The sequence below is a fragment of the Sturnira hondurensis genome, unplaced genomic scaffold (assembly GCF_014824575.4).
Source record: "Sturnira hondurensis isolate 20B ecotype Veracruz unplaced genomic scaffold, ASM1482457v3 Scaffold0007406, whole genome shotgun sequence".
In the NCBI taxonomy this organism is placed as follows: Eukaryota; Metazoa; Chordata; class Mammalia; order Chiroptera; family Phyllostomidae; genus Sturnira; species Sturnira hondurensis.
Genome location: NW_028080037.1, coordinates 14,923,706 through 14,940,702, shown reverse-complemented (window position 1 = coordinate 14,940,702; position 16,997 = coordinate 14,923,706). Strand labels below are relative to the sequence as shown.

The following is a 16,997-nucleotide window of genomic DNA, read 5'->3' as shown; positions in this document are numbered from 1 at the left end:
AGGCGGGAGGGAGCGGGCCCTGCTGTGTGGCCTCCCCCGGCCTTTCCCGGGAGCTGGAGAGCTGAGGGGCGCGTCCCTGCTGCCCACCCCCTCCCAGCCCCCGGCCCTGCTCAATCCCCGGCCTTTCTCTCCCCAGGAGCTGCCAGAGCATGACGAGCTTGGTGAGCAGCACCACGTCGCCCGCCAAGGACGGGACCTCCTCTCTTCCCAGGAGGCAGAGCTCCTTCGCTAGGCCCCCGCTCCGCGCTCTGTATGACCTGCTCATCGCGCCCATGGAAGGGGTGAGTGCCACCGGGGCTGCGGGCTTCGTGGCATCGGGATGCATCACTTCCTGCTCGGGGCCCGTGTGGAGGTTTCCAGAACCCCGGTCTCTTCTGACTTCTCAGCCAGCATTTGGAAGTTGGCTGCCTGTTTAAATAAGGCACTGAGCTTCGGAGTTGGCAGACCCGGGTTCAAGTGCCAATTCTGCTCCTTGTAGCCTGGTAAATTCGGCCTCGGTTCTCTTTAGGACGAACAAGTAACACTCCCCCCCCAGCTTCCTCACACTGGGAGGCTCAGGCAGGCCCAGGGCACCTCCCAACCCTTGTTGGTAGGAACCACCCGAGCAGGCACCTTGGAGGACGTGCTAGTGGCTCTGCTGGGGGCGTGTCCCCACGGCCCCACCTCTCACTTGAGGATCTTGCCTGAGCAACTTCCACCCAGGTCTTTGTGGTGAGAGCAGGTCCCTCTGCTTTTGCCATCGTCAGGACTCACCGACCGTTGGAGGCCACTGTCAAAGATATCCTTGCACTTGCGGTTTCTCGAGGTGGTTGAGAGTGGCCTTTGCACAGGGCTCTCCGACTGGGTGAGGACTCAAGCGTCTTCAGGACTGTGAGTGGTGAGCCCGGCAGATGCCACGTGTACGACTATGTGTTAGTCAGTGCTGACTGCCTTGACAGGCAGCATGGACCGCACAGCTTAACCAACAGACACTCATCTCCCAGGGTTCTGGAGGCTGGGGGTCCCAGATCGGGGTGCCAGTGTAGTCGGTTTTGTGGTGAGGACTCTTTTTGTGGCTTGCAGATGGCCACCTTCTTACTACGTCCTCAACTGGCAGAGACAGAGCGAGCTTAAGTCTCTTCCTCCTCTTACAAGGGCACTGATATCGTGGGGTCCCTGCCCTTGTGACTTCATCCAAACCAAACCAGCACCCCACCGCAGGTGGGGCAGGGCCTGATGATCAGCCCTCGGAGAGTAGGCAGCAAGCCTCTGCCTCCACTGCCTGCGGGTCCCTCCTGGTGGCTGCCTGCGGCAGGTAGCTTTGTTCCACAGCGTGGGGGTGACGTCTCAGCAGCTCTTTCTCCCACGTCAGCCCTCTGCCGGAGGGCAGCACATCCAGGAACTACACCTTGGCAGCGATGCCCTGTCCCCAGGAAGTGTCCGTGCCTGTCCCTGCCTGGCCGTCCGAGGGCGTGTCTCCACTTGTCTGGTGATGTTCGGGAGGCCGCATGGCCTGCTGGTGCCCTGTGGATGTCCCTCACTTGGGAGACAGGGATGAGGAAAGCACAAGGCGTTTGGGAGCCTGCAGGCTGGACCCAAGTCTGGCACTGCCCACTCCCTGCTGGGTGACCTCGGCCCAGCTGCCTCCCCTCCTCGAGTGCATCTGGCCTCCTCAGGAGATGGAGACGCTGCCGCTGAGCGTGTCAGGTGAGAGTGGGGACAGGATTAGGTGAATGTGAAAAGTGCGCAGGGCCAAGGCAGCAGCGGGCACGCACCTGGTGAGTGGGGGCTGCTGTGCCCGCACCTGCCTCTGGCAGCTGAGCCTCCCCTTACCTGGAGCGTCCAGTCGCATCAGCCTAGCAGCCAGCCCTGTCCTTCCTTCCCTGCAACCCATGCGGCCGCCCTGTCCTTGGTAGGATCACCGCCCGCTCAGTGTCCTCCTTTTACTGAGAGGAGCAGGACTGCACAGGGCACTCGGAGCGTCTCAGATGCCATGACGTTACTTAGTCTGATTCGCGGGTGGAAGCGCGGGTCAGAAGCACACATCCAGACACCCGGCCGGCTTCTCAGCACTCTTCCCTGCCGCCAGTCGTCAGGCACACTGCTGCAGTGGCCTCGCACCAGCCCTGACCTCTGCATCCCACACCGACCCTGCGGCTCCTCCGCAGGCTGTGCGGACCCTTACTGGGCAGTGAGTCCCTCTGCATTTCCCCTTTGGTGTTCAGGTCCCAGATTATTTGCTCCCTGAAGGTTGAACTGGAGCTGGAGGTGGGCAGGGGAATGGCGGGGACTGGGACGGGCTGGGACTGTCGGCCTCTGCCGAGGCTGATGCCAGCGTGGCTCAGAGGCTCAGGTCATCCGGAGCTGGTGAGCGCTTCGCCGTCCTCTGGCCCAGCACAAGTGCCTCCTTCTCTTTGAAGCCTTTCTTGCCCCTTCCCCCCATGCCCTGCAGCCTTCATCCCCTGCTGTCCTTGCTGCCAGGTCCCATGGCACCTGATAACTTCACAGACTCGGGGCTTACCTCTTGGCATGCCTCTCATTCTCTCCCTTGCTGCCCACCTCACTCCCTCTAGGCAAGGAGGGCCGTCCCCTTTCTGTGCCCAGCAGCTGGCACAGGGCCCAGTGCATGCTGGCACTCAGGAAAGTTTATGGGCTGCTGCGTGGTCCAAAGCTGCATTCTCTTTTTGGGTCTGGTCTGGCATAGAAAGCAGAAGACCCACGGCAAAAGTCAGCTCGTGGTTTCTCTGTGACCCTCTTGCGTAGCCCGGGGAGGTTTCTGAGGGGTTACGAAGCAGAAGGAGGGGGCCGGGCCTGCTCTTGAGCAGCTTTGAATCCAGTGAGCCCCCAGCCCTGCCAGTCAGCACAGTGCCAGGTTCCCGACATATTTCCGGGTAGGGTCACAATGCCAGCCACATGCCTGCTGGGGACCTTTGTCTGAGTGTTGTTTCAGTGGCTGGTGCTGCCCCCCGCCCCCCGACTGGGCAGGGGCTCTGCACCGGAGACAAGCCCTTCAGGTGGAGAGCAGTTTGAAGCAGCAGCTGGAGGGGAGATGGTCAGTGCAGTGTCCCCACCCCGGAGAAAGCAGCCCGAGGGCGGGGGCTCTGTGAGTCGACACGGTCTGCCTGTGTTTGTCAGATGGCTTTACTCCCGAGGACTCCCCACTGCGACTCTAAGAAACCGTGCCAGTGAGGTTAGTGGCAGCTCGTGTCTAGACCGTGCGTTCCTGCAGAGGTGCGAGGAAAGGGAGGGGGTGTGGGTCCGGGCCTTCCACGGGCCAGAGCAGCCACTGCAGCCGCCTTCTCCAGCGAACGGAAAAAGCAGGAGCCCGCGCCCCGCCGTGTGGCGGGGCCTCTGGGGGGCAGCAGCGGCACTCGCTGCACTCAGGGCCGAGCTGTGTAGACCGGGTGACGGGGTGCGGGCGATCTTGAAGTGAGGCCTTCAGTTAGAAGGCACATCCTCTGCTCTTGACACAACAGCCTCTTTTGTGACTGAGGTGACTGAACACAGTGACAGAGTTTGTTTGCTTCAAACAAGACAGAGTGGACCTTTCAGGAGCCACTGAAGGGACCTATTAGAGCACAGGCTTGTCCCTGGTGACCAAAGCACCTGTCCTGTTTCACCAGCACCGCTCAGAGCCCTGCAAAGCGGGGCTCTGGTCGGGAGCCTCTCCCGCCCCCACCCCCCCATCCCCCACCTTCACCCGGCCGTTGGAGCACCGGCTGTTGGAGCACCATCTACACGTGCTGGCACGCTCTCCCGGACTCCGAGGGAGGTGGCGGAGGAGCTGGGGTGGCCCCGCGTCTGATGCTCATGGATGGGTCAGGTGGGGCGGACAGGCCAGGGTCAGGGGCCGCGCGGGGCCAGGGTCAGAGGCCGCGCAGAGCCAGGGGAGGGCTGCTAGCTCCTCCGCAGCGGAGCTGCTGCCCTGCGGGAGGCGACCTGGGTCCTCCTCGGCTTCCCACGGCCGCACACGCACTCACTCCGGCGGCCACTAGAGGGCGACACGACACCGTCAGCCTCTCCCGGCTGGCGGCCGCCAGAGAGAGCCAGAGCTTTCTCCATGTTGTCATCGAAAATACAAGTCAAAACAAAGTCCGAGATTATGAATCACTGACACTTCAAGACTAAAACGATTAGTCTCTTCACATGGGGCTTGTAATTATTTGAACAACTGCTTCCGTTTAGACGCAGTCTTGTTGCTCAGGGACTGGTCGGCAGCAGGAAATGTGGACCAGAACATGTTAGCGTAGGCTTGCGCCAGTGCCTGACTTAATTTGGCTCGAGGGCAGTGGCAGTGCGGTGGCTCTTCCCTGGAACCGCGCTGTCCTGTGCTGTCGGGAGGGCACACACGTCAGGGGGCCCAGTTACATCTGCACGGGAGCCTTCTGCAAACGTTAAATCAGATCCTGTCTGCTACCAAATGGAGAAAATGTCACCATTGAAAAGTTGCAAGTGTTTAGTGTGAAAGGGACTAGGACCCTGTGTGTATCTGAGGCGTTTGTTTTTCATCAGTTAGAACGAGGGACAGTGACCACGCCTCCAGCTCAGGCTTCCCTGCTCCGGTGAAAAGGCAGAGCCTGCCCGCCCTGGACTCCTGGTGGGGAGGCTGTGAACCACGCACTGTCAACGTGTTCTGGGGTCACATGCGTGTGGCTGCCCCGGGGCTGCTGGGGTGAAGCTGCTCATTCACTCCAGTCCCACATGAGGCCTTCGCTAGAGCCAGAAGCTGCTTTAATCAGGAAAACGGATTCAAATAGGAAATTCCTTAGGGTTTGGTCAAATCACTCGTTGAGGGTCTGTATTGGGGATTTTTGGGTCCTTAGAGACAGGACTTCTTTGAGTCTTTGGCATCCTTTTTGTTATTTCCATTTATTTCAGTTCCTTGTTTCCTGTATTCGAGTCTAAAAAGTACAGTTCTAGGACAGGACTTTGATCAGAAAAGGAAAGACCACCCCCACCCCTGCTCTTGGTGGATGTGGCTGCCTGTGAAGTCGAGTTGCCTGTTTCTGGGCCCCGGGAACGTGCTTTAAAACTCATGGTTTGTGCCACTTAGGTTGGGAAACTGCCTTGTCGAACGCTGGAGCTCTCCTCCAGGAATGCGGGGCGGGGCTGGGCCGGGGCTGCACGTGCTGCTCCGGGAGAGAAACACCTGCAAACCCAGCAGCGCAGTGACCAGCTGACCCTTGGACAGAGGCCCTGGGAGAGGAGGCCGACCATTCAGTGCAGGTTTTCTGACCAGACTGCAGGGTTTGGGGACGGCGGGCAGTGTTCGTGCCCAGAAACCACCCCAGACCCCAGTGTGGGGCGGGGGATGAGGCCCTGGAGACTAGGGCGTGTGGGGCTGGCAGCTTACAGGTTTCTGGCTGACACATCTGTAGTAACACCCAGATGAGGACTGACCTCCCTGCCTGCCCCCCCCCCTGTGGAGACAGCAGGCACTTCCACAGGGGACTAGGGGAAGGAGAATGCAGGCAGTCACTCACAGGTGTCTGTGCCACTGAACCCGAAGGTAAGAGCTCGCAGGCCCACCAGCCAGTCCCTGTGAGGTCACTGGTGCCCTCGCTCAGGTCAGTGCTATTGGGCGAGAGTCGTAGGGGTTCTGGCTCCCTTCAAGCTGGTGTTCAACAGCCCATCTCAGCCTCATCCTGGCACATTCTGGGTAAACTGAGGCACTCCTGCCATTGTGGGTGTATGGGCTCATTTTGATGAGGTCAGCCAAGACCTCATGAGAGGGCCCCTAAGGCACAAAGGGCCCTGAAGCGTGAGCACCGTCTTTGGCTGATGTGGCTGAGGCTGGTGCTGACCCTTGCTGGCCATGGGTCATGCCTCTCCAGCACCCAGACTCCTCACCCCTCTCCTTGTAGGTTCCTCAAGCAAGCTGGTGGGTTTTTGTTTGGCCGAAGGACACTGTTGAGCCGGCTGGATCTTGAATTCTGCATTTCTGGTGGAGTGGAGTGTCTGTAATCTCGGTAGATGTCAGTCTGGTTTGGGGTTACTTAGAGCAAGCACAGTAGCTCCTCCCCCCATCAGTGCTTTTGCTTTCTGCGACTTCAGTTACCTGCGGACAGGACAGCCGAGGTCTGAAAATACTGATTGAGAAATCCCGGAAATAAACAGTTCGTAATCTTAATTGCACACCACCTTGAGCATTGTGATGCGCGCTCACACGGCCCCAGGACACAAGTCACCCCTCGGGCAGTGTCCCCACGCTGTGCATGCTGCCCACCCAGTGGTCACACCGCAGTTGTCTGGGTCCTCAGGTCGACTGCCAAGGCGTTGCAGCACCTGCGATTGCGTAACCCTTATTTTACTTACTGCCACCATAACTCGTGTTAGTGTGTTGCTGTAACTGTCCCACGTTATTAGTTATTGGTAAGACCTTGCTATGCCTAATTTACAGATGACACTTATTCATGGGCACTTGTGCACGGGGAAGACGCAGTACCTGTACATGTTGGGTTCAGTACCCTATGTGGTTTCAGGCACATTTGGGAGTTCTTAGAATGTGTCCCCTGTGGATAATGGGGACAGCTGTATGTGACATTCGCTGAAACTGTATACATCCATCCATGATACCAAGATCCATCCAAAGTATCACAGAAAGGCCTCCTCTACGTTAAAAAGTTCTGTTTTGTCAATTCACTTAATCGAAAATATGGTCAGGAAAGGTCCTTAGGGCTCTATACATGGTTTGGGGGACCCAACCAACATCCTTTGCTTTTTGAGTTTGTTACACACAGTGAAGTCCATCTCATCCTCAATCTAATCTTCCTGAAAGCTCATGGATTCAGGAAGATCAGGGATGTTCACTCCTCTGGCTCGTGATGCCGTGACCCTCTGAGAGGCCTCCTATGAGCGGGGAGCTAACGGGTTTCCAAAGCACCAGGGCACGTGAGCAGGTGGAAGGGATATTGTCCCCAGACATCCAAGGGCCAAGCCAGCTGGTTTGAGCAGTGGGCACGAGTGGTGTCACACAGGTGGCCAGAGGTTGCAGGTTGCCCCTGTGACCCTGGCAGTGTGCACAGAACACGTAGTTCCTAAGCAGAAGTCAGGACATGAGTCACCACATCTGATACCCGTGCTTTCTAAACAGTTCAGGAGCCCGGGGCACTGGGAGTGTATCTGGGAGATCCCCACGGGCCAAAACAGTCATCGACTCAGAATTCCCCACCCACACGCACATTCGGGACCTGTGGGGCCGCCTGGGAGGACCACAGCCTCAGATAAACTTGGCTCAGGGCAACTGCCTGGTAGCAGGCCTCACGTGTCAGGTGCTGTGGGCACTCAGGAGTAGCTGTGGGTGATGAGGGTGGTGGTGACATTGGTGTCTCAGGCCCTCGGTTAAGATCTGGAGCTGGACCCTCCAGAGTGACCATTTACACGTTTTAGCCACGTGACTGTCTATAAACACCAGGGGGAAAGAGAATGAGTTATTTTGGAAAGTGATTGAGGTCCAGAGGAGAGAACAGTATAAATAATGCCTGTGTTCACCTTATTTCAAGCACCTGGAGACATTTGAAACTCACATTTGGCCCAGATCTGTGCCACCCGAGCACCCCACACCTGCTGCAGTCGGCTCTGCCCACCAGGCTTGTGGGGCGGTGGACATGAGTGGTGTCTCGTGGGTTTGGGGACTGGGGCGCAGGCAGTCGAGTGTCCTGTCTAAGTGCTCGCCACCAAGCTGTCCACAGCCTTCCCCACGTGCCCTACGATCTAGCAGTTCCAGGCCACAGAGAGCTCCTGACGTGGCATCCTGACCCAGATCCCATGGCAAAGGCCTCTGCCCAGGCTGCGCCTCTCCCCCCTGGTCCCTAGACGAGGCTTCGATCCTCGCAGTCCTTGCTAGATGGACAGCCGAGGTCCAGTCGGGAGACAGACACTGCACAGTAGGTTATTTCTGCTGCACCAGGAGAAATTTAATATGAAGACTTACTCCCTATGGTAAAAGTAACTATAAATGTTACACACACACACACACACACTGTATTTTTCAAACTATAAGACACACCCCCTCCAAATTTGGGAGGAAAGGGGATGCGTCTTATAATCTGAATGTAGCTTACCTGGCTTGCTGTGATGGGGGGGTGTGGCGGTGGAGCAGGGTCGCCACTGCATTTTCCTTCCAAATGAGGGTTGGGGCCCCAATGTCACCCCTCTAACCTCACCCACTGCTCCTTGACCTGCCTTTGATTCACATGTGTAGGTGCAGTCATGGCCTGGGGCTTGTCGTGGGTAAGTCAGTGGCCAAGGGATGACACCCGGTGACACGGGATGAGACTCACTAGGGTCCGGGCCCTGGCAGCAGGAGCCCGGGGGGAACCTGCAGGGGTGGGGCTGGCATCTCGTCCAGCATCCTGGCATTGCCAGGTCGGCGGAGGTGGGTCTGGTGTTACAGTACGTACGGCAGGCGGCCTGAGTCCCCGTGTTGCCCACAGTAGGGCTCTCACTGAGCAGCGAGCGGTTGTCACTGCTGCTGACCTGTCCCTGAGGTCAGGACACCATCAGTCCAGCCGTTCCAGCCCGCTTCCGGTCTCCTGGGCAGGCTGCAGCAGCAGGGGGCGCTGTGTGGCCCAGGGCGGGTCACCAGGCCCAGGAGCCAACAGAGGTGTGAAGGGGGGCTGCGGGCACCCAGCCCTCCTCACCCTCCTGTGCCTACCCGAAACTCATCGCCAGCAGCACCGGGGACATTGTGACACACCCCACTTCTTCCTTCCCGGGTCCTGCAGTGACTTTTTATCCCTTCTTGGGAAACAGCTCTTAAAGGAAGCAAATTGGCCTCATATTTGCATTTCTGCTTTAGATGCAGCTAGAATTTAAAAAAAGAAAATCCACAGAGGGTTTGTACAGACTGAATATCTGGCCAGGTCTGTGTCACTCTGGGTCAGCTGAGGGCCGGCTGCCACCCGCAGCCAAGCGCCCACAGCAGTCCTTCCACTGGGTTAGGTGCACACAGTTGCCCCTCAGGGCAGGGCAGCCCCCCAGTGGGTGCTCTGCTGGGTTGGCAGGCGGGGGAGGCTGAGGCCCAGGGCTGGGCCAGTGCCCGAGGCGCAGTGTGCGCGTGGTCTATCTGGCGGCATCACTCCGAACACGGGCGGCAGCCTCCGCGTCCCCTTTGCTTCACCCTCAGCCTGTCCAGCCAGAGTTCCCAGCTGCCCCTTTCTGTCATCAAGGTTCCTATGGCCTTGGTCTCCAGCAGCAATTCTTTCCGACAAAGTGCATCTGTGGAGAATAGGAATGGGGCGGTGTCTGCCTGCTCCGGTCTCCATGCACCCCTCCCTCAGGTCCTTGACGTGGGTGTCAGGAGTGATGGGGGTCACATCCCCGACAGCCCCGGGGAGCGAATGGGGACAGCACTGCAGAGCCCAGGCCAAGGGGCCACCTTCTCCTCAGAGGAGCACAGAGGCCTGGAGGTCACGAAAGACCCTGGCGTCCAGAACCCTCCCCCTGGGGGACGTCGCCCTAGCTCCCACACCGTCTGTTCACACTGTGGTTTTCTGGCCTCTCGTCCACTGAAACGGGTGGCACATCCCACTGTGGCTAAGGCCTTACTTTTGAGCGAGTCGCTCCAGCACTGCCGTTAGGGCCCTGGTGCCAGTGCGTCCTCTCCCCACTGGGCCTTTGGGGCCCTCTGTGACTCTCTGCGCTTTTCTGGGATGACTGCTCTGTGCATTAATCCTGACTCCTGTGGAAATGTCTGGGTCTGCTGGGGCTAGGTCTCATCTTTGTGGGACCCCCACTCCCTGACTGGTGACCCCAGCCTCCCACCCTCCCCTGTGGACGTGAAGACACTGTCCCCTAACCTCCTCCTCATGGCCTGGTGATGCTCCTGTGAGCAGTGCCCAGCCCACCACCCATGTGACCCTGAGGACCCTTCGATGCGCCTGGTCCTTTGGGCATGTTTCGGTCCCCTGTTCAGCGCCGGCCTGGTGTGCGCGAGCCCCGCCGGGCCCCGTGTCAGCCATGCGCTTGCTCCGCAGGGCCTGATGCACTCCAGCGGCCCCGTGGGCCGGCACCGGCAGCTGGTCCTGGTCCTGGAGGGGGAGCTCTACCTCATCCCTTTCGCCCTCCTGAAAGGAAGCTCCTCCAACGAGTACCTGTACGAGCGCTTCGCCCTCATCGCCGTCCCTTCCATCCGTGCCCTCGGCCCGCAGTCCAAGGTAAGGCGCGTGGCACACCTGTGGGCGCTGCGTTCTCGGGTCCTTGAGGCCCAGTCTCCATCCAGCCTGGGCCCCGAAGCCACAGGGTGTGACCTCTCAGAACTGCTGTGCAGTCAGCAGCTGGGTGGGGTGACTTCAGTGCTGTCTGTGAGCAGGGGCACGGCCCGGACCATTCTTTGCTACTTCAAATAGCCACATTTCAAGTCATTTCTCTTTAACTTTCTTTGCTGTGACATCAGGACTGTGAGTACTTGGGAGACACTGAGCCAGGCTCGGGGCCAGGCTGAGTCCCGGAGGAAGCTGGTCGCCCACCTGCACAGGCCCCCAGCGAGGCGATGAGGCATAGCCGGTCCCAGTGCGGGGGCCACAGGCAGCAGTGGTGGACAAACTTAGTGTCCAGTGAAAGAGTCCCACAGGCCAACAAAAGAACTGAAAATAAATGCGGTGGTTTTGGGGGGACCAGGTGGGACTTGGGTCTCATTCAGCAAAAAAGTCAGTGTGGGATGAAACACCTATGAAAATCAAGAGGGTGACAGTGGGCCCCCACAGGCCACAGGTCCCACCCCTTGGCCACCTTTGGCCCTGCCCACCTGGTTAGAGCGTCTTTCCAGCCAGACCCGAGTTCCCACTCCCTCTTCCAAACTCACTCAGAAATCCTGAAACCCTGGCTTCCTTCTCGTCCTTCACCGCCCCAGCCACAGGGCTGCCGTCACCACCAGGACCTGAGCTCCTGTGTCAGACTTGGAAATGCCTTCCAGCTGCTGCTGCCCACAGAGCCCCCAGACCACCGGGTGGGCTTGGTCAGAGGCCTCGTGTGGGGGAGGGAGTGTCAGCGGAGTTAAGAACTCAGAGTCTGGGCCCAACGGCCCTGCCATGGCCAACCTCTGCTGGCCTTGGTCAGTGGCATGGTTCCAAGCGGGTCATTTTTCTGCCTCACAGGGTTTTGGAGATCTTAGTTTTGGCTGTTTTTGTTGCTGAATTGTACCTTTCTCATGGGACAAAATCAAGTGAAAGAAATTATTTTCTCTGAGTTTTCCTCTGGTCCTTGTTGACTGAATCCCAGAAGCGAAGCAAGCTGGCCCAGGCAGATGTGGTCCCACATGGGGCGGGGAGAGGCAGGTCCACCACACCTTGGGACAGAGATCGCCTCTGTTGAGGGAATTCATGTTGGTGACAACAGTGACCTGGCTGTGCCAGTGTCATGAGAGGGAAGAGTCCCGTCTCCTGACGGGCACCCGAGAGGCATTTCTCTTACCCGAAGTTTTAAGGCATCAGTACCCATAGGCACCAAAAAGTTATTTTGAAATAATTTCATACTTGATGTTCCCCAGAAGGCATCAAAAGGCATTGTGGGGGCAAGTCAGAACTTCACTGGACTTCCCTGTGCTGGCTTTGTAATTCAGTGACGTTTTCATTTTGCAGCACACGAGATGGAGGAGTGATCATCTTTTCAGTAATGCCGGGTCCTTAAAGGACTGGGTTTAGCCCTGTCTTCCCGAGTCTGACTTGCTTTTTACACAGTTTAAACAAAGCCCCACCCTCGACTCATCAGGAGTGGTCTCCCCTTATTTAGGGGCTCCCGGCGAAGGCCCCTAGGTATGAGTCGTGGGGCAGGTGGGCACCACAGACCCTCACCTCCAACATTTTGTCCCCTCAGTGCCACCTCCCCAGCCCTCTGAGCTTTGACAAGCAGGGACTGACTCCTCACCACCCAGTCCTGATTATTTTCAGGAGCTTGTCATAGCAGGTGTGATTTTCGGTAAGACCTGCACCTGTGTCAAAATGGTGTGGGAAATGAGAGTGAACGAGGTTACCAGAAGAGCAGGAGGGGTCGAGGTGGGCCCAGCCCTGGAGGGGAGCCGGCCCCTGTCCCCATGCCCTGGTCCGATGGCCGCGCTGTGCTTGTCCTCCTCCCCCCTAGTGTCACCCAAGGAGGACCCCGCCCGCCTACTCCGGTCCCACATCCACGGCAGCTGTCATCGGCAACCCGAAGCTCCCGTCAGCAGTGATGGACAGGTGGCTGTGGGGGCCAATGCCCTCAGCCGAGGAGGAAGCCTACATGGTGTCAGAACTGCTGGGCTGCCAGCCACTGGTGGGCAGCGCAGCCACCAAAGAGCGGGTCATGAGCGCCCTGACCCAGGCTGAGTGTGTCCACTTCGCCACTCACATCTCTTGGAAACTGTCGGCCTTGGTCCTCACGCCCAGCACAGATGGCAACCCTGCCGGCAGCAAGAGCTCCTTCGGCCACCCCTACACGATCCCCGAGTCCCTGCGGGTGCAGGATGACGCCAGTGACGGGGAGAGCATTTCGGACTGCCCGCCCCTGCAGGAGCTGCTGCTCACGGCTGCCGACGTCCTGGACCTGCGGCTCCCCGTGAAGCTGGTGGTCCTCGGCTCCTCTCAGGAGTCCAGCGGCAAAGTTACGGCCGACGGGGTCATCGCGCTGACTCGTGCCTTCCTGGCTGCCGGTGCACAGTGTGTCCTGGTGTCTCTGTGGCCTGTGCCTGTGGCCGCTTCCAAAATGTTTCTCCACGCCTTCTACTCGTCCCTGCTGAATAGCCTAAAAGCCAGCGCTGCCCTGGCGGAGGCCATGAAGGTGGTGCAGAGCAGCAAGGCCTTCGCGCACCCCTCCAACTGGGCAGGTGAGAGCCAGGGCCCCTGGGTGGGCGGGGTCTGGGGAAAGCAGCATGGGGAGACTGGGGACAGCCTCCTTTGCCGAGACTTACCCTCACCAAATCAGGCTGTTCCCACCATAGCGTGGAACAGTCCTTAGCCATTGGAGTGTGAATGTAAAACTCCTGAGGTGTTTCCTGGACAAGCCACTTCACAGTGCCCTGTGTAAATCCAGCCGCTGCGGAGAAGAGCAGCAGCGTGGGGAAGACCCGAGGTTTGTAGTTAGCAGACTGCGTTTGCTCCAGCTCCATGGCTAGGCTGTATGGCCTGAGGCGGGTTACTAGCCCTCTCTGAAGCTCAGTGACCCCAGTGGCCACACGGGCTGAAGGACGCAGTGCCGACGGTTCCTCCAGTTCCTCTGTCCGCATGTAAGGTGATCCTCGAGGACCAGGATGAGTGTCTTGTGATGTGTGCAGTGTACTACGCCCATCACATGTGCTGAGTGGGCCTACTGTAGGGGTCGGAGGGTCTGGGAGGGAAGGGAGAATGTTCCCTGTGACAGCTGGTCACAGGACGGGGGACAAGGAACTCTGCCTCTCAGCTCATGACCACCTTTATCCTCCAGGGTCCCTGTGGGCCCTCCTCCCAAGCGGGAGACCCTGCGAGGCTGCAGGCCCAACCCGATTCAGGACCACTCTCCCGCCCAGCCTTTCACCCTGCCGGCTGGTTTTGCTGACACACCTCGTGACCTCAGTCTGGTGTGGTCCCTCGGAATTCGCCCTGCACCTCCCAGGATGCCCCCCGGACGCCATGATGACAGCACTGGCCCGTAATGCAGTGTCTCAAACCTTGATAAACAAATACACTACTTTTAAACTTTTACATTTTGTTTTAATGGCCAAAAACATACCATCCATGGACATATTTAAAAGATGGTAACAAAATGGCCTTCAACTCATTCCTCCTCTCAGAACCAGTCCAGCTGACATGTGCTGAGATCGTCAGTGTCACCTGCACACTGGAGCAGCCCTGAGGTTGAGCCAGTGTGCCCTCAGGCTCAGCCGGCCAGCACACGGGGAGCCCGGAGGCCCCGGTGCAGAGCTGTGCTGGGGAATGCCAAGCGGATGAACTACATTATTGACACGTGGGCACGTTTGTTTGAGTCACAAACACAACACAGCCATAGTATGTTTTCAAAGAGGCATCCAAAACAACTCTAGCATCTACCCAGTTCTTCTCCTGGCTGAAGAAAAACTTGTAGTCAGTCCAGCAGGCCTACTCTCTGGTCGCCCCGCCTAAAGGCCGGCAGGTGGGCGCTGAGGCCCTGGGCCCGCCTACGTGGCTCACCTGCTCCTGCTGCCAAGAGAGGCAGGAATCGCAGGCACTGCCGGTGGTTTCCACCCAGTCGTGGAAAGCTCAGCTCTCAGCATCCCTGTAACCACATGCGCTCCGCAGTAGGAAGGGGGTCTGGGCCCACAGAACAGTCTGCAGGGCCGTGGGAACCCAGTCCCCGTGCTTGGCTGTTTATTCCTGACAAGTCCCCTGCCCCTCTGTGCAGGCCCCCTCCCTGTCTTCCCAGCGTGCTTAGGGACATGGTATTTTTGTCTTTCGTTTTAGTGACAGATAATTTTAGGTCATAGCTTTGTTATGGGGAAAGTGATGTGTAATGATGTCCCATTGCCCTTAAAAGCAGCTTTGGCTCACTCATTTTTTGAAAACCCTTTCCTTCCATTATCTGAGGGCAGGTTGGCCCCACAGTGGCATAGTGGCTGGAGGAGACGGCTCTGACCTGCTTACAGAAGCGGTGCCTGGGGAGGGGGACGGGCTCCAGGTGGACATGTGGACCCCCCCAGCTTGGCCCTGTCTGCTTGCTCTTACCGGAGCCCAGCTGAGGTAATGGCAGGCTCTAACGTGTCCTTCTGTGCTCTCCACAGGGTTCATGCTCATTGGGAGTGACGTGAAGTTGAACAGTCCCTCCTCACTCATCGGCCAGGCCCTCACCGAGATCCTGCAGCACCCGGAGCGCGCGAGGGACGCCTTGCGGGTGCTGCTGCACCTGGTAAGAGGGCCCGGGGAGCTCCTCCACCAGGCTTCCCATGGAGCCCAGACCAGCTGGAGATGCGTGAGAAGGGGGAGGCTGGTTTCCATGGCACCAGGGCACATGAGCAGGTGGAACAGACCGTGTCCCCAGGTGTCTGTGGGTCAAGCCAGTTCACCCAGGCAGTGGGCACATCGTGTGGTGCCATAACCATGGCTGCAGTAGTCCTTACCAGGCCCCTGGGGAGGGGGCAGCCGAGGAGAGACCTGGAGCAAGGGCCCACTTCACAGCCATTTACGGGTCATGGGGCTTTGGGCAAGTCACCTTGGCTCTCTGAGCCTCAATTTCCTTATCTAGAAGTAGGGATCAAACTTTAACTTTTCAAGATCATTGCAAAGATTAAAGGAAAGGTAACTGGCACACAATAGGGTGGTGGTAGCCAAGACAGTATTTTATAATCAGATGACACTGGCCTTCCCCTAAACTCAGGTGGAAGGAGTCCAAGCCTGACCTTGACCTTCGTCAGTCCTAGTCTCTGCAGGACTTGGGTGAGAGTACAGAGGCCCCACATTGTGCTTGCATTTAAAAATTATAAATAAAGCCAAGAAACAGTGACATAGAACTTGTTCCACCCTTCCACCTTGATAACCCGAAGGCAGTTTCAAATACTTCTGAATGCTCAGTCTGCTTGGAGTTCTGTGCAGAAAGTCCAGCCCAGTCCCAGCCCGGGGCCGCACCACAACCGAGCTCTTTCTGCTCCGTGGCCCCCTCATTGGACAAAGGTGCGCACAGGGGCAGACTAGAGGAAGGGGTCCGCACAGGCCCTGGAGGTGAGCTGGGGGCTTTGAGTGGGAAGCGCAGAGTCAGGGGTTGGGTTTTGGGCAGGCACGTCCCCTCCGCTGGGCAAACTTACTGCCCATGATCCTGAGGGTGGGAGCTCTCTGTGCACCCCTGGTGTTAGATCAGACATCTGTGTTTCTCAAGCTTAGGGTCGGCCTGAGTTTTTCTTGGGCCTGAAAGAAGTCACTGTGGGAACAAGAAAGCAAGCTCTGACCTGAAAACCGGCGACAGCTCTCAGGCCGGCCTTCAGGTGGCCCAGCTGCCTTCTGCAGGGTAGATGTGCTCAAATGCTTTGAGAATTTGGGGAGACTGTCTCAAATAATTTTAACCTGTGCCCGAAAGCTACACAGAGCCCCCAAGTTGCTCAGCACTTCTCAGGTCCCTGTCATACCCTGAGTGATCCTCTTTCTTGCACAAGCCCCCAGACTGCCTTAGGTAGTTAACTGCTTGCTTCTCCCAGGCCAGGCTGTGGGGCAAGAGCCAGGCCTCTCAGCTGCTCCCCATTTGGCCTTGAGGCTCCTCATGCACATTTACAGGTTTTCTTTCTTGGCTTCATGTCTGGCGTGACTACAAGGGCCATGAGTCAAGTTCACCAGCCCTTATCTCTAATTACCCTGGGTGCCACTTGACCCTGCATGCAGTGTGTCTTCCAAGGCCCTTCCAGCCCAACGGACAGCCAGCTGGCTGGTCCTCTGCTTTGCCTGGGACACTCATTGTTTTGCTGCCTGTGATGTCAACCCACCGCACCAGGCTTTTGCTGTAAGAAAAGTGTCAGGTGACATATTGGAATGACTTTCTTGTCCCTCCAGTGAGGGTAAGGGCATGTGCCCCAGGGCATGCAGTATATCAGGATGGACAGAGGTTCTCTAGAGAGAAAAGCTGCCGGGGGTAGGCCCGAGGCTGTTGGGAGCCCCGTGGAGTGCTCCGGGCAGTGTTAACTCAGTGGTTACTTGATGGATTCAGCCCATGTCCCAGGTGCCAGTTTAGGCCCTGGAAGGAAGGAGGGGAACTTGATTGCAGAGGGGGCCCAGGTTCCCAAGGCCAGTGCTGAAGGCAGGTGAAGAATGAATCAAAAAGTATAACGAAGAGGGTCATTGCTAGCCAAGGCCCCAGGATGGGCACTGCTTGGTGTATGAAGGTCTTGAAGGCCTGAGGGTTCCAATGATGGAAGCCAGTACATGGTTTGTCCCTGACGTGAGAGTGGCTTGCAGACAAATCACTTCAGTGTCTGTGGAGGAGAGCCTGGTGTGGGAGGAAGGGGGTTAGGGGAGGAACAGAATTCTTGTGGGTTGTACCAGCCCTTGCTGGCTCTGATTATATCATCCCTCCCCTCTGTACCCCCCCTTGCAAGAAGCCAGGCCATGTCTAGC

General features: G+C 58.0%; 1 protein-coding gene across 3 annotated transcripts in view; it reads left to right on the top strand.

Moving 5' to 3' along the window:
• Positions 1-16,997, top strand: part of TTC28 (tetratricopeptide repeat domain 28) — a 583,146-nt gene that overhangs the window by 553,339 nt on the left and 12,810 nt on the right. For all 3 annotated transcript variants that reach the window (XM_037052403.1, XM_037052402.1, XM_037052404.1), the window contains 4 exons: positions 137-281; positions 9,957-10,136; positions 12,058-12,778; positions 14,684-14,808. In XM_037052403.1, the coding sequence (XP_036908298.1) occupies positions 137-281; positions 9,957-10,136; positions 12,058-12,778; positions 14,684-14,808 (1,171 nt within the window). The remainder of the gene's footprint in view (positions 1-136; positions 282-9,956; positions 10,137-12,057; positions 12,779-14,683; positions 14,809-16,997) is intronic.